General features: G+C 41.2%; 1 protein-coding gene across 1 annotated transcript in view; it reads left to right on the top strand.

Moving 5' to 3' along the window:
- plekhh3 (pleckstrin homology, MyTH4 and FERM domain containing H3) overlaps nucleotides 1-23,993 on the top strand; it is a 36,482-nt gene that overhangs the window by 7,920 nt on the left and 4,569 nt on the right. The window contains exons 3-10 of the mRNA XM_085454681.1: nucleotides 11,120-11,214; nucleotides 14,991-15,173; nucleotides 16,630-16,787; nucleotides 19,255-19,378; nucleotides 20,108-20,405; nucleotides 22,369-22,576; nucleotides 22,787-22,914; nucleotides 23,539-23,659. Of these exons, the coding sequence (XP_085310807.1) occupies nucleotides 11,120-11,214; nucleotides 14,991-15,173; nucleotides 16,630-16,787; nucleotides 19,255-19,378; nucleotides 20,108-20,405; nucleotides 22,369-22,576; nucleotides 22,787-22,914; nucleotides 23,539-23,659 (1,315 nt within the window). The remainder of the gene's footprint in view (nucleotides 1-11,119; nucleotides 11,215-14,990; nucleotides 15,174-16,629; nucleotides 16,788-19,254; nucleotides 19,379-20,107; nucleotides 20,406-22,368; nucleotides 22,577-22,786; nucleotides 22,915-23,538; nucleotides 23,660-23,993) is intronic.

The raw sequence follows: 23,993 nt of genomic DNA, 5'->3' as shown, positions 1-23,993 counted from the left end.
GAAAAAAAGAGATTATGGCTGCCTATGAACCCAGCATTATTCGTTGTATCATAAGAGAAAAATGGGCTGAATTTTAAACAACTTGCAATTAGTCAAGAACAGACTTCACCAGATAATTAGCTGAAGAATAGACTATTTGTTGCAAGCACATATACTATTGATGTCAAAGTAAATGTTTTTATAATTAGACAAATATAGAACATATTGGACCTCTGTTCAAGACGTGTCTTTTCTGAATAGGCAAAACCTACAGTTTGTTAATGATTATATTCTGAAGACCAGGCCTTTTGCACAGACAAATCAAAGACTGGGTTGCTTGGCCACAGTGATGCTGGTTGATGCGCTATGTTTGGACCTGGGGAGCCTGCATTCAGTAATTATGAACTATGACTCCTGCATCATATCAAAGGGTACTTGAAGATAATGTGTAGCCAGCAGTCTTAAACAGATAAAACTTTAACTGGACCTTTCAACAGGTTTTCATCCTCCCTGCAAATCCACTGAAGAATGGCTCAATAAGCCCATTCAAATTCCTGATTGGAATCCCCTTCAGATCTTGTGTGGGGTTTTGAGTAGAAAAAAAAAACAGTGCTAAGGATCGTACCACTGAATGAAGCGCAATCAAGATTTTTAGCAAGCCTACACCAGAGTGAGTCATTATGAAAAATGCATACAAGAAGCTAATTATTTCTGCTAAAGGGAGCAATACTAGTTTCTGTGGCTTCCTGTATTTACTTTTTCCACAAAAGACAAGTAATTATTTTTCAATTGGATTGGATTGAACTTATTTAAAGATATTGCTTCAAAAGGGATGAGATGTTTGCTTATCTGCATATGTGAATGGCAGAGGATTTCCTTGGGATGTACTTACTTTTATTACATGGTTAATGTAATCTTCATCTTAGATGACTTTAACCAATCACCCTTTCAATATCAGGGCATCTTACTGTAAATGACATTCAAATGGCCATGTGGATTACATGTTAATGCAAATGAGAGTCAAAAGTGATTCATGGAGGGCTTGATCCAGACTATTAGTGCATGGCTGTGATCTCAGACAGTGATGTAGCCAGGCTGTGCTTCTCTCTATCTCTGGCATCGTGCCCTTATCACCACCCCGTTCTCCCTTCCACAATCGTAACTGTACATCTGCCGACTCACAGGCAATGAATCACAAAGCTTGACTTGTAGGCCTATCGCCCATCACAAATGAACAGACGAGGATCTGCAGAAACTCTCAACAAGAATAGAGCTGTCCCAGGAAGTGGTTATGTGAGATGAAATATTTTGCTGTAGTCATACGTGACATGGTGTCTTTTGAGGCTTGAGGGGGGAAAATAGGACGGAAAGAAGTAAGGACTGGGTGACTCAGTCCTGCCTCAACAGCACTCCTAAAAGAGGTGTGGCTCGGGTTCATGTGCGTGTGTGTGTGCATGTATGTCATTTCTGCACTGTTGTGGTCCGCATGGCATGATTAACTACTAGTTTGAAGAGTCTGTGTGTTTGCCTGGCTGTAATCATCACAGTAAGTGCAAAGATTAGAGAGCATAGCGCTTGCTCATTACCTGGCCAATGAATGGACACACCCAGAAGTTCAGCTGTACGGAAGGAATGCCAAGTTAGGCTCTGATAAGCCAGAACTTTGCTATTTTAACAAATTGAGTCATATCAATTCATCTTAATTGTTGCATAAGAGGAGACGCAAGCTCTGATTTACATCGGACTTTGACCAAACTATTGGATTGCATTGTGCACAAGGAAATGTTAATCTAAACAATTAGATGGAATAAAGGTGTGACTGTGATTAATTAGGGTTTTTTTTTTTTTGTTAACATGGCTATACTCTGCTAATTAGCCGTGCTACAAGCCTGATGCATTAGCTGATTTCAGGGGGTCTCACAGAATCCATGCCTGCAACTTCCTAACATATTTCCTCAAAATTAATTGGACAAACTAACACAATTTGAAATGAAGTAACTGAAGACTATAAGCCTGTTTATAACTGTTTATGTGTTGTCCTTCCTTCTTTTAAGATGATCTGCTAGGCCTTCACTGCAGCCACCTTTGGTTGCTGCTTGTTTATAGGGCTCTGCGTTCAATCAGATGATGAGATCAGATGATGTTGACTGCATCATGAAAGAATATCCTTCTTTTTGCCTTTAGAAACTCTTTGGTTGCTTTTGCCGTATGCTTCGGGTCTTTATCCACCTACACTGTGAAGTGCTGTCTGATGAGTCTTGCAGCATATGTGTGAATTTGAGCAGAGTATACCCATGTGGACTTCAGAAATCATCCTTCTACTTGTATCAGCACCAATCGAATATTTAAAGATGGCCTCCTTCAATTGTATTTATATATCTTAATCAATCTCAATCATCAAGAAATCCCAGAAAGATGATTGCGTTCATCTGGACGTAGCGTTTCCAGTGAGAGAAACGTTTTTGCATGCATCCAAGCAACTTCTTTAGTCTCAGTTTCCCCAACTTTATAAAAAGTCCATTTGCACAATGACCAAAACCAGCATGATTGCCTAACAATGGACCATGTGCTCAGTTTCAGCATCATTAATATGCAAATTGTCCTGACCGCTGAAGAAAATGTGTCCAAGCTGAGGATCGGGGTCCCCAACGCAAACAGGAGGATTAGTGTGAATTATACATCAGTGAAACCAAACAACCTTAGCTACCTTGTCAGGCCAAGACTCCACAGTCTATTTACACTTACAGACCAGTGGCCACTCTTGAAATGATGAGGATGTACACATCCTGGACAGGGAGGAATGATGGTTTGAGCAGGGAGTCAAGGAGGGCATTTATGTGAAAAGGGAACGGCCATCTCTGGACAGAGGAGGGGGCCTAAGGGTAAATCCTTTACCATATTACAATACTATGATTGCAGCCATTTCTCATTTGTTTGTAGTCATGACAATTTGCATATTAACAATTGTGAAACTGACCTCACAACACATTGGTAAGGCCCCAGTTGTTACTTTGCGTGCTGCCAGTAACTTCTTCAAAAGCAACTTCTGTTTTTGCTCATTGTTAAACCTGCAGTTAGTTGAGACTGCATAGGTCGCCTGGATGGGTAGCAAAGTTCCTCTTGAGGTCTCGTGAATGGCTCCCAAGTAAAAGTCGAGTACTTGGAATCAACTCTAGATCTTTCATCTGCTTCATTTGTCATTGAATTACAAGGAAACGGATCGAACCTGGTCATGAAACTACTTATCACTCAACTGTCCAGTTGCTTTTGAAACTTTAAAAATGGGAGACTGTATAAAAAAAGGGCTGTAATTCCTAACCAGTTAATGCAATACTTTTGTTAATCTCCTAAAGTTAAAGTTGAAAATTTCCCAAAACCTACTTGGGTGGTGTGGAGACACAAAATTACATAAAAATGTTTAATTGTCCAAACATGGGTCTTCAGGCAGATGACACGAGGCGTTGGTGTTTCGGTCAGTAGGAAGTGCCACCCAGCTGCCACCTCCCTCCTTGCTGTTCTCATGCTGAAATCCATTTTACATTGTCACTATTTATTTATTTATTTTATTAATCTTCCCTTTCCTCACTCTCAAGTTCCTTCTCATAGCTGAGGCAGGGGAGAGTACAAACTGTTCTAAAAAGAAAGTAGACACTTGAAGACTTTTCTCTGTTCTATCTGTTCTGGAATTAGCTTCTCCTCTTCTTCGTTGACAGCTCTCTGAAGTAGTCAGAAGCTTGAAGTTTTTGCCACTAGATAACTAAAAGAGAACAGTATTAAGGAATGTATTTCATGTGTGTAAATTTATGTACATGCAGGACAGAGGGTGTGTATGCATAACACAAGTGAGTGTTTGCGTGAAGAGCTTAGGAGTGGGCCCCCAGTAATTGCCTGTCTGGATGTCTGTCGTCCTGTCTGTCAACCATCCAACCATCACAATCTGGACTTGTTTACAACATCAACAAATATGGAAAGTTTTAATCCGCGTTACTAAGTTTCACAAGTAGAATGGCTTTATTCAAACTAAAGAGTCACTTACTCTCTATCATAAAATGCCTTGCTGACAACACTTCTTCAGTCACAAACTCAGACTTCCTGTCCCTCCTACTCAGGTCTCATAACATGACTTTGTTTTCCCTCTCCCCTCTGCCTAGTCCAGAGCTTCTTGGCAGTGGTCTTGAGAAAACAGTGTATTTTTAGCTGGGAGGTCATATAGGCCCAGTCTTAATCACCACATTCCCATTTTCCCACCAGCCCAGTTTCAGCCAGAGGCCCATGCAGTCAGCCTATGCACTCTATGGAGAAGGGAAGAGAAATAGATGGATTTCTACAGGAAGAATGATTATTAAGCCTCTGATATGAGCATGATTTTAATAAACTTTGGTTTATTTTACTTGGTGCTTTTTCTAAATGCCTTTCTGGGCACATCCTGAGCTATTTATCCATCAGACAACTCTCCCAAGTATTCCTGTGACTAATCAATGCAATGGTCATTTTTGCAACCGTGCATGTTCTTTTGGGTTACAAGGAATGTTTCATTTCACTGCGGTCATGCAAGCCCGAGAGCAAGGACAGTGGCTCTTTAGCTTTAATTAATGTCTCAGCAGTGTGATTAGATCCTGGACTGAAATCAATTACTCATTGCCACAGAAACTAAAACCAGGCAGACAGACACAAACTAATTAATTCACTGTGCTGCTCACACTGCTGGATGTGTGTCATGGTCATTGTACAGATTTCCTAAACGTTGGCTGCTTTAAAAAAAAACAGTGAAAAAATCATGCACAATATTGGGAATCCTTTTCAAAAATTTCTCTTTAGAGAAAAGTTAGAGAAGTGACATTTGGTTAATTTGTTTAATCTTTAGACTTTTATAATATTACGCTGTTTAATTTTTTTTAAATGATGGTTACCTTTTTATCTCCATCTCTGCTCTCTATCTCAGTTAGAGATCAGAAAGGTAATCTTGGTTTAAATAATTCCACAAATGTCCATCTCCATATCTGTACACACTGAATATTCACATAGTCAGCAGCATGTTTTTAAGAGTATTTTGTTTTTTAAGGCATTCTTACTTCCTTTAAAATGCATCTACTTCTATAAGATGGATCATCTTGCATGCATGCTGCTTTCAGGTCTATCTGGAGATTTTGTGGCATTTAGGGCCAATGGCAAAAGCTTGAACTTGTGTCTCTTCAGGTAGTTTATTGTTTAGTTTGAAATATGTTTAGGATCATTTTTATCACCAGCTTTAAAAAAAAAAAAATTGCTGGACATCCTTTCTTCTGGGATTTGCTGGCATTTAAATGAATCTAATATTCGCTCCAGCAGTAAAATATTCCCTAAGCTCAGTGTTGTGCAAGGTCACCCTTTGCAAGAGCTAGCTCAAAGTTCAGTTCACACAGATTAAATTGAAGTAGTTCACATTTCTCATACCAGCAAGCTGTATTGTTGTTCACAGAGCATCATGTGCAGTTCACGCACTCAACTGCACTCCTTGGCTTTAAGGAACACTCACATCATGTACATCATTTTCTTCAGTTGAAAGAACCATTTATTTGGGCCAGGGATCACTGAAAATATTTGTGTTCAAAGACGTACTCTTTTTAGTAGGTATGCAAACTTTATGGTCACAGTACCGATACATTATATGAATAAAACCTACACAAGGTCAAGGCTTGCATGCAGTAGGCATGCCTAAAGAAGCAGCTCGGCCACGGAACTTTGTAATAGGAAGCTCCCGACACACAGTTTTTGTGCTGTTGTTAAGAGCTGCGCAGTTATTGAGTCACCAGAGCATTGGCAACTTTGACACACTATGCACCTCAGTACTCCGCAACCTCACTCTGTAACTTTACATGATCTGCCACTTAGTGCCCGAGTCGCTGCGGTTCCTAAAACACTTCGGCTTTGCAAATACTACTTAAAGATGATTGTGTAATATGTTGGAGGAAATACATTTCATGAACTAACATTCTATTAAAGTACTGTGCTTGGATTCTTTGAGCTTTGTAGAATGGTCCATTCTTTCACAAATGTTTATAAAGGCAGACTCAATTTTTTTTTTTTTATAACTGGAAATAGGACTGAAAAAAATGAATCAAAGATTAAGAGGTGGGGCCCACTTTTGTCCATAGTATACCTTTGCTTTGGATATCTGCTGATACAAGTACAACTCTGATAGCACTGCTTCATTTATAGACTGTTAGAGACCAGCAATCTCCCTCTATGTGTCTTTAATTTCCCAACTTTGTAAAAGAAAATAGAAGAAATAAAAATATTTAAATATATAAATGTACTAAATTGCTTTTGGGACAAAGATGAGCAGCAATCTATAAAATAAAAAAAGGGTATTATTGTCTAGTTTATTTGCAGTTGCTCGGCTTAGTGCGGGACTCCTTGTGAGTCTTTTCTGTGGTTTGCTGTCATTAATGGTCTTTCTAGTTTTTCTCTGCCTCCTCTCAGTTTCACTGGGTGTGTGTCTGGCACACACTCCACTGAAGTTCAATAAACATTCAATCATTGTCAGCTTACTACTTCATCACTGTTTGCTGTTAAGTCACAAACTGTTGCAAACACACAAAGAAAATCTCTTGGGATATCAAATTACTGACCCTTTGCTGTTGGCTACGTCCCCGGTTAGCTGTACGACTAGCATTAAAGTGCAAAGACATGCGGTATGGCTTGATGTGATGTCGTAAACACGGAACAAAATAGAATAGAATGGAGCTGAATAGATCATATACCATCACAGATACGTGACCTATCTCTTTAAATGAGTACTGGACCAAAATCGAATTTAAAAATATTCGACTGATGGCTTGTTAGCACATTCATGCAGCCGTGCATGTTTCTTTTCAGGAAATAATTCACTTTTTTGTTGTTAGGAACCAAAACTGTATTTCTACTGATGACTTATGCATGAGGATAATTTTTGTGTTGGTGCCACTGCACTTCAGAACAGTGGCACCGCTTCTCCAGACTGTTAAATATTCCTCACGTCCTTTGGCAGTCAAACCGGGGGTTTCCTTTCTTTCTAGCAATGAGCAGTTTTTTCAAAAGGTTATTTGGTCTTCCAGACTTCCTCTTGACTATTCCTGGCATTGCTATTCCTATATTACATTTACTTTACTTTACTTTAATTCGAAGTGAGGTTGTGGTTAGGACAACTTTTGATATTTTATAAACCTCTGAAATTTGCCTCAAGTGACCTAGTTATACTATGATTGTGGAAAACTAAAATCAAAACCCAAATTAGGGTACGAGATCTTACAAAGCAGAGCACATAATCATATATGGACAAGATTAGCAGGTAATGAAGTTGCTAGGAGGAAGCTAAATTCTCATATGGCACTGACTTTACCTGCTTTGGCTTATTAGATATCTTCCTATTGCCTTTGTGGGTGTGTACACACCCGTGGCTGTTTGACATGTTCTTGCCTCTCCTTTTAGTCTTGTTGCACCTGTAAGGGTGAGACATTTGAGACAACATTCAAGTTTGTCTTTCTATTTAGTGCATGGAATTTGGTGACCTCATTACTAATTACTACTCAATCTCCACCCAGCTAAAGAAGGTAGACAAATTCAACTGTATACACCTACATGAGTGTTCAAGACCTTTTATTATCATGGGTATGACATAAATGGTATTGGCATAAGTCATCTTGCTAAACCTTTATAATTTCTTGACGTTTATTTACCCCCTGAGATTTTCAGGCCCTCCAAATAATCATTTGTAAGGCAAAAGAAGTTACAGTTTTGGTATTACTGGTACGATGTGGCAATTTTCACCCTATTAGACTCTAAAGCATGGTGTCCTTGATCCTACCAATAAAAAAATGTAAAATGGAAACACATTTCCAAATTGAGGTGAAATGAGTTCTGCATTTGTTCAAGCTATATTGTACTCTTAATCTTTTTCTTCCTCTTTTCTTTGGTATGTTCTTCTCTATTATTTTGTTCCCATTTGTCAAATACATCACAAATAATTTGCTGCTTGTAACCACATCGACTCCTGAACTGTGTATTGACGTTGCCATTGTGGGGATTAGGCATAAAAGAGATGGCAAAACAAAATTTGTTACATTGGAAGATTTGGGATACGGCAAACGCAAATTGTTACATAGCCCAGTATTTAAGGCCTCATTGGCTTTACATCACGCAGGCAATATCTTCTGTACAGAGGACAGAAGATATTGCCTGCATGCAACTACACAGGTTGTTAAAACGTGCTTTGTATTCGCTGTGGAGTCAGATATCTGTGGTTGTGTGATAATAGGGAAATATGTCCCTTCCTCTCACAAATCAGGTCTCTTTTTTTCTGAGCCTTATTTTCATAACTTCTCCCTCTTCCACTTCACAGGATAGCCAACAGTTTTTATTTTCTAGTTGAAACTGACCTGTGTGATGTGAATCCTTTTTTTTTTTGCTTTCTTTACTTTTCACTTTAACGTTACATGCGCTGCCATATTGGTTTTAAAAGCAATACTGCCGTACAATGTATTTCTCTGAGATTGCAAATGATTATAAAAAAAACTGGAAAAAAAAGTCCTCTCCTTGCCTTCTAGGAGAGGACAAATGAGAGAGAGGTGCGGTCTATAGAGGTGTGGTCTGTAGATCTGCGTTAGCTCTATTCGTCGTGGTGTCTAATCCCCATGTTAAATTGCTTCCTGCACTCAGGAAGTTGCCTACCGCCCCACCGTCACGGCCTGCTGCTGCAACCTCTGGGAATGTGGGGGGTGGTAGTATGGGGGCGAGGGGGTTGGACTGGGGTTGTACTGTAGGGATGCTGGACAGCTGTGGAGATCCAAAACTCCCACATCAACTTTACTTAGACAATTGCCCCATTTGTTACACCATAGATTGCCATGAAGAAATAGTACTTTTTACCCAGTTTATGTATACATAGACAAAATGGAATGTCCACATGTGTCTGTACCTACACTTGCAAAATACCAGAGTAATAAATCTGTTGAAGCAATTTTTTTTATACCTCCAACATGTGGTCAGAGGACAATGATGGTTATTCTCTGATATAGCCTACAGTGTTGTTTTTTTCATATCTTATAATGTAATTCTTCTTGAGTTAGAAAAAATGTTAGCCACAAAAACAGCTTGTTATATAGAAATAACAGTAGTAATAATACTATACCGCTGTGGTCTGCAGCCACAGTCAATGATGTATAGATTTCGATGTTAGAGTGGGTTTTGGGACAATAGTGGCCCTGCTTATAAATCATTTATTTTGAAAGTCGGGCTTTCGGTGACGCTAAAGTTCAAAACGTTGGACAGAAACCTGGCCTCCTACCTGAGTTTCTGTCCTCTTTTAATGTTCCCTCTTTCTGTACATGACCTTGTAGCAGTGACTTTTGGCTTGTCTGGTATTTCAGGTTCATTGTGGGGGATAACACCATTAGGGGTCAGAGATAATATATATGAATGTGCTTGAAGTGTAGCAAAAAAAATGCACACAAGAGCCAAGTTTTCTAAGATGGATAACCATTAGACATGACCTGAATGTCACTTGTACTCAATTCTCTGAAACACCCCTCTCAAATCCTGCTTTTCTTTAGAGAAGCTATTTAGAATTTCAGACTTAATATTCATGTAGACTAAACTGATATTTATAAACAGAAACAATAGTACAGCTACGCACTCCTCTCATAGTTATTCTATAGATCCTTTTCCCATCCTGTTTGGGCTGCTTTGTCTGCGTGCATGTCTCTGTTATGTAGAGGGAGTTAACAACCTCAAAAAAAGAGATGTCACATTTCTGTGTTTATTTTAATACATTTAAATGGGGTCTGTAGATGGACGGGGTGATAGAGATCCCCATAGGCTGCTGCTATGGCAGGCGAGCAGGCTTAGTTTTATAGCATGGCTGAGTATAATGTGACAGTCTCTCTCTCTTTCGTTCTCTCTCTTCTGCCTTCTGATTATGCGTCCTACCAATTTATACACACATATGGAAAAAATGGCCTGCTAGAGTTTCACGGTGTCTGGACATTAGCTTAAATTAGAGATGCCAGTTAGTTAGAATCAGCCACTGCAAATAAACATCATAAAGATAACATATGCATAAGAGACAGCATTTCAGAAATCCTTTGACCTTATCTCGACTCTCCCCTGTGATCAGTGATCAGGTCAAAGGACAGAAACTGGCAGCTGCTGTAATCTGAGCCAGTGCAGATAAAGGTATATTCTGACCCACTGATTATTGCTGCCTTCAATGAGGAGGAACCTTCCTGAATTATCTGATCAATAATGACATAAATCAGCTAGCAAATGCATAGGTAAATAGATGAGAGATAACCCGGGGAGGGAAGGAGGGAGGGCTTGATTTCATTTCCTGAGTGGTAATCCCAGGAGGAAGAAGAGGTGGAGAGGACAGGAAGGAAGGAGCGCTTCGTCACTTGTACCTAACATGCTAGTTAGATCCAGGAAATAGAGAAAACAAACGAGTAATTAGGTAAATAAATGACAAGAGATAAAACGTCTAAACAATGTAATAGAATTGAAATGGGCCTTGGCCAGAGATAACAAGTCTGAAGTTGTCCACAGCATTGCTGACCAGATGCAGAACAGTCAGTGTGCGTGGAAACGGCTGTAGACTTGATTGTGGGGCATTAAAGGGCGAACAAGAAAACATCCATTCAGCAGATTTAATTATGTTTTTGATGTTTATGCTTTAAACTATCTAAGGCGGTGACCTCTTGAACCTTCTGCTTTCCTGTGACCAGCATGAGCTGGCTGGCTGGGAGTCGGGGCCGGCGTCGCTCTGTCACATTTATTTTCAGTCGCCCCTTTGGCTCGCCGGCCAAAGTGATAAAAGAGAGACGAGCTGTCCACAGTGGCGTGGTATGTATGAGTGTGTGTTTGTGGGCTTGCGTGCTCCTAGGGAGGGAAAGTGGGAAAACGCTAGAGGACAGATATTCGTGGCACCTCTTTCAGTGTGATCCCCCTCCCCACCTAAGAGTATCAGAGAGGCTCAACGCTGGCAAAGAGTCACATAGGGGCGGGGGGTCACAGCCAACTGTGTGTCTTTGAGCCAATTAACTGTCTAATGGGAGGGAGTAGTCAGGGGAAGACTTGAGTTGAGAGGGAAGCAGGGTTATTTACATTCTCTTTCTCCTCTTCCACTTAGCCACACTGTCTCGGAGTCTTCTGAAGAGATGAAAAGCCTGATCATTGACAAGAATAAGATGGGACAGGAGGAAGAACCTGAACTCTTGGTAAAAGGTGAGCCTGACACACACAACTAACATAGCACCACCGTTTATCTTATCCTCCTTAAATAAATAAATGCATCTACCTGCTATTATCAGATATTCATTATGCTGACATCATTACTAATTAAGTAGGCTTCAGACAGGAAAATTATTTTTTTAAATGCCAGTCGTCAGTTTAACAGAAATACTTAACTTTTTAGCATTTTTCTAGCAATGCAAATTGTATCTGGATAGTTGTTTGGCCAAATGGGGGGGGTGGAATGAGCTATTTTAAGACTTCCCTTTGGTATATTAAAATTTTTCATGTAATATTTACTATTATTTATTTTTTAAGGCTAAACAGTTGATTGAAAAATCCAAAACCTAACATGAAGAACAATCACTAACAAAGTGAAAAATCTCTTGTTGTAGTTTTGTTTTCCAGTTTATTCACCAACTCCCTGCAGGGCTTAGTCAGTGCTGTTCATGTCTTTTTGTATGGTGTATATTTCATCAGGCTAATTGCCTCCTGTCGCAGCTCCATACTGGGCTGTTGCCCTGTAGCCAACCCCTCTCTTACCACATGTGGCGCACAGCTGCCCCCACCCTCCCCTCTGTATGTATTAATGCAAAGACAGCTACTGGCATCAGGAGCTCTATCCTGCATGTCTGATGCTTTTGAGGAATGATCTCATAGGATATTTCTGTGCTATTTATTTTTTCCTTTTTTTTCCGTTCGGCCTGCTGCTGACAGGGAGCAGTAAAATGCCAGTGCTTAGATATGTTACGTCCTGCTGGGAATGGCGACAGTCAGATTGCCTAATTCTGACAGCAGTTACCATGCACCCTTGGCTATGGCCTCCTCCCTTACTGCTGTCCCCACTGTTTCACTGTTAGAAGAGTTTCCCTGTGAAACTGAGGATGGCTACAGTCTGTGGGCAAATTTCATTTAACATTTCAGCTCTTGCACCACATAGCAATCCTTCACTACACTTCACTAGGCACCACTATTACAGCCAACAGCAGGCAACCTCAGGGTGTTAGATAATTCACTCTGCATACTGCACAAGAATATGTTTTGAAGGATGCCTCCATTAGGACTCTCTCTCTTTTTTTTCTCCCTTTTTTGTAGGGCATCCCGAGGCTACATGGGCCGAATGTTGCCCCAGTATCTAAAGTAGGCCAACAACATTACAGATATAGACTGACGAGTGCTGACAGACAGAGATGTTGACATTGGTTTATTGATATTCCTTTGTTGATTTAAAGTTAAAGTTGTTCCTCATGTGATGCAGTTTCTCATGCTGCAGTCGTCTACAGCTGAATCTGTCTGCTGCTTTATGATTCAAAGCAGGGGAAAGGTTTAGCTTTACATTTTTTTTAAACTGTTCCACACAAAAGTAGTTCAATGCCAGTTTGTAACGTATTATTTTCCTGAAATGCTGCTCTGCTTCCGGAGATGGTTTTTATGAAATGACGGCAAGCACAACACTGCGGCCCATTTTCTCAGACGTATGTATTTTTATCATGGAGTTCAATGTTCAGTATATTGAACAAACTTTCAGCGGTGAGAGCAGCAGGAGGCTTGCAGTAAAAAAAGATGGAAATACACAGAGAGAGTGTTTTCTCAATCTGTGTTTGAGGGGGCAGGGCACTGAAGGGTCAAGGGTCACAAATGAAACAAATTAAGGGCGAGCTGTGGCCCTCGGGGGAGGCATTAGCTGGCTACAGAGATGAGATCCAGATGGAAGATCATCAGTGGGCTATACATGGGGTCTCCAGCTTTATCTCTGTCCTTTTCACATCAATTCTTATTGCATTGTTTAAAGTTGCAATATTAAGTGCAGCCTATGTGGTGTATATCCCATGCCTGCGACAGAGCTGCGGGGCGTGCAGGCATGCCTGTGTCTTGTTTTTGATCCAGCCAGCTTGTCTGCCTCCTGTCCTGCGTGTCGTCCCAGCTTTCTTTGTGATTTTTATTTATCCATTTCACATTGGGTTTTGATGCTGACCCTCTCTGATGTGGTGTTAAGTACCTCCTGGGTTTTCACTTTGGGCTATATTTGAGGGTTGGTTATGGTAGGTTCAAAATCCCCTCTTATATCATATTGAGGCCTGAACCTTCACCCCGTCCTTTCTTTCTTTCTTTTTTTCTTTTTTTTGTTTATTTGAAGCAGGAGCAAAGCAACAGTTTCTCTGTACTTCCTGGGTAAACCACATTTAAGCAAGGTTAAAAAGAGGGAGAGAAGAGAAATTTGGGGCAGATGAAAGTAAATGAGAAGAGAATGAGAGCAAGAGGAAGAAAGATGCAAGCAAAATTATCTCTGGGTAACAGGTGACACACAGCTCGCTGACCAGAGAGGAAGTTGTGATGCTGGGGAAGCGTTATTACAGTTTCACAGGGTTAGAGGCTGAAGATGTATTGCCTAATTCTTTCTTCTAAAACCAATCTCAAGAATGCATATGCAAGCCATATGTATTGTCATGCACAGGCACCCCATGTACGGCTGACTGCCACTGCATCTCAATGCCCTAGCCCTGCATATAGTCCTACACAACCCAGTATCAGTCAAGGTGGCCAGCCAAAAGTAATTTAGTTTATTTATCTGCTCAGACATGAAATGCTTATGCACTTATGTAATTGTTCCTTATTAAGAACAATTTGTACACAACTGGGGATGCAGAAGAGATTTGGGATCAGTAGATCTGGGCTGTTGCAGTTTTCCCAGTCCTCAGAACTTTAGGAACACAAGAGTCTTTTATTACAGAGAGAGAGACCTGACAAAATTAGCAGACATGCCTAAAAACTAGCTGCCTCATTCTCTTTGTGTCTCTCTCTGTCTCCTTATCTGATTCTGTCAGCCTCAAAAGTGGCAGTTATGGTGGCTTTGTGCTGCCTTTAATGCCTATGCTATTATCTGGCCTTATTTTTAGCACCTAGTATTTATTCCAGCAAAACTTTTACTCATAGATTTCTGCGAACTTTAGGGACAGTTAGAGCCCTTGGAGATTATTCTTTGTGAAGACAGGGTGTAGCAGCATTTATAGACTTACAACCTGCCCCCAAAAATCTTTCAAGGGAAATGCTTGCCTTAGTGTGAAAGTCCCATACTTATGAAAGAAAGTTGCAGAGCATTGTTCCTTTCTGAGAATGTACAACTTGCTTGGTGGTAGCAAAGATTTCTTATAGGGGACACAATCTAATGGGTTTTTTCTTTTTGTTTTTAAAGTCATGTGAAACTACTGCCAGAGATTGCTCTAATAAAAAGGAGGTATTTATTCTTTACTGAAAAAAATAAAATAAACAGGACAAGAAGCTGCAGGCTCGCTTGCTTGAAAATTTCAAGATTAATTTTCTTTTGCTGGACTAATCAGTTTAAAAAATCCTTTACTGCAGCTGAACTGGCGTGTGATCTTTCATTTCAGGGTTAAGTTGTAACATAATCCCTTGTGTATATCCTTTTTCAAGCCACAGCAGACAACTTCAAGCCCCCTTTCCTTGTATCTCTTTTGCAAAGATTGAATTGTTTCTTATTATTCTTGTGTAAATGCAATAATAAGGACTGAGTTTGCACAGTTACTCAGGTTTTCCACCCTGTCAGCTAGCTGTGAAAAGTCACCAGTAGCTACCAGTGAAAACAAAAGCACTATTATCGTTCGGCCTTGATTATAGGCGGCCAATCTTTGGACCCATGATGTCATCATTCTGTAGCCACTAAAATGCACTATATACTTACTATATTTTACTATATATTTACTTCATATTGATAAGTAAAAGCCAAAAATATGCATTCTGCTTGTTTAAAGGTTGGTTGTTACGGGAGGTGCGTGGCAACTGGATTAAGCAACGTCGATACTGGTTTGTACTGACCCAAGACTCTCTTGACTACTACACCGGACCGGAGAAAGGTGCCCGGAGACTAGGCACATTGGTCCTCACAAACCTCTGCTCTGTCATCTGGCCAGACAAGCAGACATACAAGGAGACAGGTGAGCAAGACACACTTATATTCCTAACCATATGCAGACGGGATGAGACATAGCTGATTCACACTCATGCAGGCTTTCCTGTAATCTCTGTAGAGTCCAGTTAGTTCTTTGTGTTAATTCCCTTTGTGGTATAGTGATCATAGGCATTATTTTAAAACTTCCCAGTAAATTGTTGGGTCTTTCAATATGAAAGTGGTGACTTGTGGCTAGCTTTCCCCTTCCCATGAGTACTGTAATTCTTAGTAAGTTTGGGAAGCCCCGGCTTTGTTTGGTCAGAAATGCGGGTCAAGGTTGGCCTACAAGTGTCTCATTCGCGTAACCAGCAAGGCAATCTCTTGGATGCAGGAAACAAATGACAAAGATTTATAAAAAGAGTTGCTTTTGAAAAGACACAGGGATGACTTGTGTTTTTTCAAATCTGTATTCCTCAGATACCCTTTATCTATGTTTGTCTGCCTCTCTGTGAATGGAGATTATGCCCTGCTAACTTTACCAAACCGCTTAAAATGCCAAAACCATAGTGCAAACCCAAACATAGTTCTAACTCAATAGGCCAGGGGACTTTTCTGGACAGAGGAGGACTTTCAACAGCGACTTTGTCACAGACTCCCGGCTGTTTCACTACTGAGTAGATCTGTGTTCCTCTTAAGCAGGGAAATTTGTCACAAAAGAGTTGCAAGAAATCTTTACTTCCTCTGTATTTTCTGGTTGTTGCCATAAAATAGGAGTTCACTTTAAGGGCTCCGTTTTTGGTCTCATAGACCCTTGAAAGCAGTGGTTAATATTATATGTGAACATATTCAAATTGGTCAGTGGCAATAGTGCAGTGTAATGATTTGAGTAGTAAAACTTTTTCATTTTGGGGTTATACTTGACTAAGAACTTTAAACAAAGAAGGATGTGGTGCCAAGTCACGTAGCAGGAAAGCCTGATAACCGCCACGGGGCTACAGATCAAGCTAGGCTGCCTGGGGTATGTCTAATACTTCCTCTGTAGAAGGAGAAATGTTCCTCTTTTTTAGCTTTTATTATGTTACCCGAAATGAAACTCACTAAGGGCTTTCGGACTCGTGTCTTAAGACATCTGCAGAATATCTACTCTTGTTTGGTTTTGGTGTGGTCTGAGGTTTTTTTTTTCTGAAGTTGACCTTTGATCATCAGTGAAGCTGAGTGAGTAAAGGAGAGAGAGTCTGTATGGAAGATGTGCAGGAATCAGTTTATTGTCTCACATTGTAGGAAACTGGATCAGGCCTAAATCCATGCTGTTTACTTTTAAAAAAAACAAAACAAAAAAAATCAAAACAAAACCATCCCACACATGTCTGGAAAAGTGTCAGGTCAGATAAGGTCCAGTTTAAATTACTAACTATGAATTATTACCATTACATGTCATAAGATTTGCAATGGTTTTTAAATGTGTTGCTTTATTATTATTATTATTATTGGGTTTTTTTCAGGTTACTGGAGCATTACAGTTTATGGTCGGAAGCATTGCTATAGGCTGTACACCAAGCACTTCAATGAGGCTGTGCACTGGGCTTGTGCCATCCAGAAAATCATTGATAGTAAATCACCCGTGGAAACGCCAACACAGCTCCTGATTCGAGACATTGAGGTGGGCCACGCAACGCAGACACACAAACATACACAGGGTTGCTGCCAAACTACCTATGATTACAGCCACCAAACACAAACGGCCATCAGGCTACATAATGCTCCACAACCCCTGCCCCGTTACCATGGAAACCACACGACCACATTGCACCAGGGAGTCCAAAGTTTATTCTGCTTGCCTTTCTCTTTTGAATGACCTCATTTCATTCTGTCACACAGGGACAGGAAATAATACCAGACCTGCAGTTGAAAGGTCATTCCAAGATAAAGGCATTTCCAGCTATTTGAATATTTAGAAAAACAGGATTTGTGGCTTTTGAAAGATACCTTAGTTTGTGCAGGGAGTGTGTTTACAAGGGATCGTCATATTTTAATGCACGGTGTGCTAGAGAACACATTGTGCTGGAATGTCATTGAGCAGAGAGACGACTCATCTTGCATCAGTCTGCCTCTTGGGTGTAGAGAAGGGCAGTTCTGGCAGAGGAGATGGAGGAGGGCTCTGCATGAAGCAGCAGGACGAGATAAGCAGTCCTTTGCCTGGCCTCCTCTCTCAGTAATCTCCCAACGAGAGTCTCTAATCTCAAAGAAAGTGGTTAGTCTGCTCCCTCTACCCTCATCTGGTTTGCAAAAAGGGGTCAAGCTTTTGTAGGAATAAAGGGGTCTGCTTTTCATTTATTGCTTTGACAGTCACTCATCCTTCCACCTAAAACCTTTTTCTCAGTCTCTTGCTTTCTCTCTCCCTCTCCCTCACCTTTATACATAGGCACTTTTCCTCAACTGGACAAAGTATTCTCTCTCTAAAGTGTGAGGCCATGACTGGAACTGTAAAAATCCAGAGAGACTAAACAGAGGCGGCGTTGTGTGAACAGGACTGCTTGCTTATCTTTAAAGTATAGGATCAGGTTACAGACACAGAGGGGCGAAAGCCTGGCAGTTTTAGCAATGGATCTATAGCCAGAAGTCATATTTGAAAGAGATTAGGTGTGTGAAATGTTTTATTTAAACTGTGACTTTATCAGTGCTTAGATCATAAACACATTCATGCTCTTAACCATTGTCATCCAGTTCAGGGTCACAGGTGGCTAGAGCCTAGCCCAACTGTCACAGGGTGAGAGGCAAGGTATATCCTGGCCATGTCACCAGCCTGTCACCAACCTACCATGTAGAGACAGGAAGCCAATTTAGAATCACCAGTCAACCTAACATGCATGTCTTTGTGACTGTGGGAAGCTAGAGTATCTAGAGTCCACACAGAAAAGTCTAAGGCTGCAGGGGCATTTGAGCTTCTTATTAGCTAAACTGATAATTGAAAAAGCATCTTGACACAACCGTTGTTGTGATTTGGTGCTATATAAACAAAATTGAATTTATTTGAATGAGGCATAAAACACAAGCAGCCCAATAATATGTTAGACAGACCTTTTAGAACCTTACCTTGATAACTGTCCATGAAAAAAAAGTGGGAAACCCTGTTTATTTTGTCTTTTTTGTTTTACCACACTCTTTAGTCGTGCTTGGTATATGAACACTCCAAAGTAGTGTAGCGTGCTTGGTGTATTCTGGAATATCAAACCTTTTCCCAACCTGGCAATGAGGCTGACAGAGACCAGAAGAAAAAAAAACAATCGTGCTTTAGAGCTTGTTATTGCAAAGCATTTCTTTGTAATATAAATAAGATAACAGATTTTGTTGCCGTTGTACAGGCTAGCTGTTTGCCCCTGTTTCCAGTCCTTCATAATTACCATTCTTGCTTTTGGCAAGACGGCTAATAAGCGTATTTCCCAAAATGTCAAACTATTGCATGTGGCAGTGGATGACCAAATGGAACAAAAACAATCTCTGGCCCTGGATCAGTGGATGAATGTCATCTGGGATGTTGAGTTGCTGCATCCCACTGCACGTGGTCCATAGAGCAACATGTCATTCCCATAGTTCAAACAGACAAGCTTGTCACCAGTGTGCACCAAGCATTTCAGTGGAATGTGTCAACTTTGCCCCACTAAGGAGGGAGAAAGCTGACTTGTCTCATAGCCAGAGAGAAAGATCGGGGAAGTTGCAGAGTCAGGAGAGAGCCAGAGCAGTGGCAACGTTACTAATGAGCAACAGGTGCTAGGGCAGTAGCATGGAAGCCATCTGTACTGCTTCAAGGTATCTATCCACATACCCAGTAAAAGGCACAAACACACGCACACCAAACTCATTGACACCAGTGTATAAAATATAACGTGTCAGTCATGCTAGTGTGGTTTGCTGGGTCATCACTTGACCTTCCTGCTGTTTAAAAGATGCCAGAGCTGGATTGTGACCCCGGTCAAATCGACCTCAGTTACCCTTCATAGACAAACACACAGACACGCACTCACAGAGTGTTCTCAGGCTGGCTTCGTGCTTGTTGACTGCACATGAACGTTTATTTTCAAATGTGTTTGTTTATTATAGATTGGTTTTGTTTTACTTGTGTGTTTTAGGAGAATAAGTTCAACCCTGAGGTAGTGGAACACATCTACCAGCACAACCCCATCCTGAAGTACACCCAGGGACCCTTATATGCTCCTCTGCTGCCTTTCCCCTATGGCAGTCTGGAGCACACATGTAAGTGCTTAAGATTTTTACACTGCCATATCTATATGTATGTGAAAGTACCGGTTAAAAACAATAGCATGATTAGCATTTTTTTTAGCACTGTTTGAGTAAGTGTCAACTGGCCGAATTTACCTTGAAGCTCTTACGAAAGAGATAACCAGTGCACATGGCCACTCGGTGTGTGTGCAAAGCTGGCAGCTGTTTTCTATAATTGCAGTGTGGCTAAGTGGAAAGAAACTGTTTTAAAAACTGTGATTGCTCTGCAGTTTGATTTGTTTAGCGGAAGAATAAAGCTCAATGCAACGCAGATTGCTTTTCATTTTGCTTACGTATGCTTCCTTGCGTGCACTCTCCTCCTGTGACCCTGAAATCGCTCTTTCTTCCACCCTAATGGACAATCTTCCAATCACTTAAATGCACTGGGAGGAAACTACCGTGGGAGCTTAGTGTGAAAATACATGCCTGCAGCTCTCTCTCTTTCTTTCTCTCTCACGCACATCCTCTCTGAGAGTTCAGGGAACACACTTTGTTTTATTAAGCTAAAAAATCATGATACGATGATAAAACTGATGAGATGCTAATGTAATAGGTTGCTATATTACAATACTTTACATGATTAAATGTTATACCATTCCTTTAAGATATCTGCAAGGTTCAAATGTCTAGAAAAGGGGTGGGGGAGGAAGAATATGTCCTGACAAAAACTTTTGACACACTGTTCTTTGTTTATCTCTCCAGACCACAGTGGGAAAGGCTACGGCTCGGTGCGTGAGGAGGCCGTGAAGCTGTTCAACTGCCTGCAGCAGCTGGAATCAGCAAGGGAGCCGGTTCCAATCATCCAGGGTGTGCTACAGACCTGCCTGGACCTGCGGCCTCTCCGCGATGAGGTCTACTGCCAGCTAGTGAAGCAGACCAGCTACACGCCTTCCCCAAACACTGCTGCGCATCTCCGTTACTGGCAGCTTCTCACCTGTATGAGCTGCACTTTCCTTCCTGGGCCAATTGTGCTCAAATACCTGCGATTCCACCTCAAAAGGTGAGATGCTATGATTGAGCCAAGACTAAAATCTAATGCTGCTTGCTGGGAAGTCAGGTGCAGCGCTTTGTATTTACCTTGCAGTATTTCATTACAGTACTATTGTAATGAAATACTATTTAGCTCAAGTAAAGCAGTTCTCACAAGTGACCGCTTCAAGATTGTTGTTTTGCTTTTGCAACAGCATTCAGACAGGATTTTTTTCACATTCAATTAAGCACACACAAATGCTCCGAACTTGAGAAAGCTGCTCACCTCGTCATCTCTTACTTAGAAGTGGAAAACTTTCTTGCTTTTTCTGGCTCTGATTTCTCCGACTGGGAAACGTGGCTTGTGGAAGTAAGGTGGAAAACACTACAGCGTATCCACCCATGTTGACAGTTTGAGGTAACAGACTGCAGTTGTCAGTTAATAGAAAAGTTGCATTAAGTCGTTTATATAGTCATGCAAATTGTTTTACATGAGTGTTTCAGCAGTACGATGCCCTCAATCCCATATGAGACATCAGACCTGGAGTACACTGTAGATGATAGACAAGGGTATAAGAGAGGAATGGCTTGAACTGGGAGATAAAGGTGAACCAGTGTTGCGTGGTAGCAGCGAAACATGGGGTCTAGACATCGGACAAAAAGCAGGCGCCAGCATCCCTAAACACTTGTTTAGATATAGTAGCATGATATGCCTTCACATTGTTAGCATGCTTCCCTAGACAGATCCAGTTTTCAAGGGCTGGATTTACAGGTCTGAATTAGCCCTTCTGTCAAGAATGCTAATCTAAGTTATTAGAAGCACTAATCTCCTGCCCTTGATTTTCTGTCTAATGCCATGCCATGAAACCACTACAATTTTCTATCTATATTTCTGTACTGGGAATCGCGCTCTGGCTAATGGAACAGTTGCATGCAACGGCAATTCATAACAACTCTGTGGAACTCGCTGGCTGTGTGTTTTGATACGTCTTGCTGTCACTCTCACGCACTCTCTCACTGTTTGGACCACTGCTGAGGCTGCAGCTGGGCAGAGCTAAGACTGGAGCTGGGCATTAGGCCCAGAAACCATCCTCCACTCCCCCAGTGCCCTGAGAAACCCCCAGGGAATGTCTGCTGTCAGACAGATTAGGCCAAAAGAAAGAAAGCAAGGGAGAAGGAGAGGGAGAGAAAGCAGGAAATGGTACAAAGACACAAACAAAGGAGAGTATAGGAAATCTCACACAGATCAGTGGGACATTCGTAGTTATGTTTCAGCCACCCTTATGAGACAGCAAGATGTTAAAGTGAATAAGCTCGTTTTCCTCTTTCTGCCCTTGTTTTTGCGTATTTTGGGACGAGTACTGGAGTGTAATTGTTTCCTTCCTGTTTGTCCCCCCCCTGTGTTTACAAAGGGCTTAGCTAATCACTCAATCAGGTTGTATTTCACACCTTTCACACTCGCAAACCTCAGCCTCCCGCTAGATTGGTTTGCTGCTTTTTTTTGTCCCCTCCTTTAAAACAACAGCACACAGACATACACTCACCTTCCACTCCTGGACACTCCGTTGGGAGGAAGGAGGGGGTCACTCTGGTTCACAGGAGCGGAAACGCCTTTTCCTGTTTCGTGCACTACCCAAAGTCAAACATGTTTTCTTTGCCATTTTCCTTTTCTTTGAAGAATTAAGGGATGTTGAGTCTTTTAAGTTCCTAACAGCTAAAGTGAGAACATTTGTCATTCTTCGCCTCATTGACTTTCTAGCACTGCCAGCCCAAACAAAATAAAAACTTAGTTGAATCAATGGAGTGACGCAAAGTCCATAATCACACCGTAACACCTAACAGATTTTGAGTCGCAGGCATGAGTAAATTCTCTCTTTTATGTGCTTAATATTTTCATCTTTATGACAAATTGCTTTCACAAGTGCATGCACGCACACACACAGACACGCACTCACAGCAGTATCACTTTCTCACACATTTAATCTGTCTTGCAGAATCCAGAGCCAAAGTCCTGAGTCTGAAATGGATAACTATGCGTCATTCATCAGTGAGGCTCTGGAGAAGACAAAGTGTCGGGAGTGCGTGCCATCTTGGGAGGAGATCCAGATGCTGATGAACCGACAGGAGATGCTGTGCACCGTGCACTATCCAGGCCCTGGATCCTGCCAGCTCTACATCAGCTCACACACTACTGCCAATGAGGTTTGGAAGCATTTCCCTGTATTCTACTTGGCAGCACAACTTTTCTGAGCTGGCTTCGGAGTCTTTCAGCTACTCACTAGTTCCAATTCAAAATTTCACAGTGCAATCAAGAGCCTAGTAAAATGCTCCCTCTTCTGCCTTCACCCTTGAAGCCCAATAACTTATGAGTCCATCTGTCTTTTCAATCCGCTTCTCCTTCCTCCTCACCAGGTGGTTCGAAGGATGCAAGAGAAGCTCGGCCTACAAGAGAGCAAAAATACATTTGCACTATACGAGCAGAATGCACTGTGGGAGCAGCCAGTCACAGGAAGCGCTCTGGTCGCAGACATCCTAACCAGGTTTGAAAAAGTGACTTGTCAGTCTTTACCCTGGAAGATAGAACAAACAAAAAAGTCAGTCATAATAAAACCAAGCAGACGTGCTATCAAAACATTGTGGCAAAAAGCCTATTTGTCACTCTATAGATGAGTATGGACAGAGCAGCACACTGTTTATTTATCTCCCCCCTAGTCCAAGTGCTATGCTGAATGTTAACCAGTGTCCTTGATATCTGGTGACCTTGTCTGTTCTTGTTGGTCAAACATGACACTATGCTGGGAAACTAGATTTGTCTCTATGTCTGTCAGCAGTGCCAGCCAGATGCTAGTCAAGGTAAAGATGATGTCATTTAATTGTACAAGGCAATAGTCTCAAAACGAAAACAATGAGCCAATTGGAAAAAAGGGCGCTATGCTTTATTTTTTTTTCTTTTTAAACAGGCATGGGTGTGTCTGTCCTCTCAATGTTGAGTGACAGGGTAAACATGAAACTGTCGGGTTACTACACAACGGCATTACACAGCAGGGAAGCAATAGCTTGTAACAAATTAACAGAAGGCTTAAGATTCTTTGTTTGTCATATGTGTCTTTAGTGTATCTTTTTTTCTTGACCCAGATTTAACTTTCTGTCCCTCTCTTATGCAGCTTCTCTACTAAAGAGTCAGAGTCTAAATCCCAATGGAAACTGTGTTTCAAGCTCTACTGCCTGTTGGATGCAGACAGCATATCAGTGGACAGCATAGAGTATTTATTCCTCTTTGAGCAGGTAATGGAGTGGAACATGAGCCTTCTCTTTTCACTATTTCTTTGTTGTGAGTGACCAGTGATGGTGTTGATGATGGCATCTGATTTATTGTCATTCAGTGATTCATCACTTGTGTTGTTGTTGAATCGTGTATGCTTTTACTAAACAATCTGCAATCACAGTCTGTAATTTCCCACTGGCTGTGAGTGTTATAAAATGGACTGCATAAAAAACATGACTAAGAGCACTGGCTGGAGTGCAGAGGGGGCAAAAGGCAGCCAGCATTGGCTTCATTATAATTTTTTCCTGGGGAATTCTATAAAAGAGTTACGGGATGAAATAAAACAAGGTGGGG

This window comes from Copadichromis virginalis, linkage group LG4 (genome assembly GCF_057382275.1).
Source record: "Copadichromis virginalis isolate Kocher_CV1m ecotype Utaka linkage group LG4, C_Virginalis_male_GT1.1, whole genome shotgun sequence".
Lineage (NCBI taxonomy): Eukaryota > Metazoa > Chordata > Actinopteri > Cichliformes > Cichlidae > Copadichromis > Copadichromis virginalis.
The sequence above is the reverse complement of the archived record's forward strand: the minus strand, read 5'-3'. Positions and strand labels throughout refer to the sequence as shown.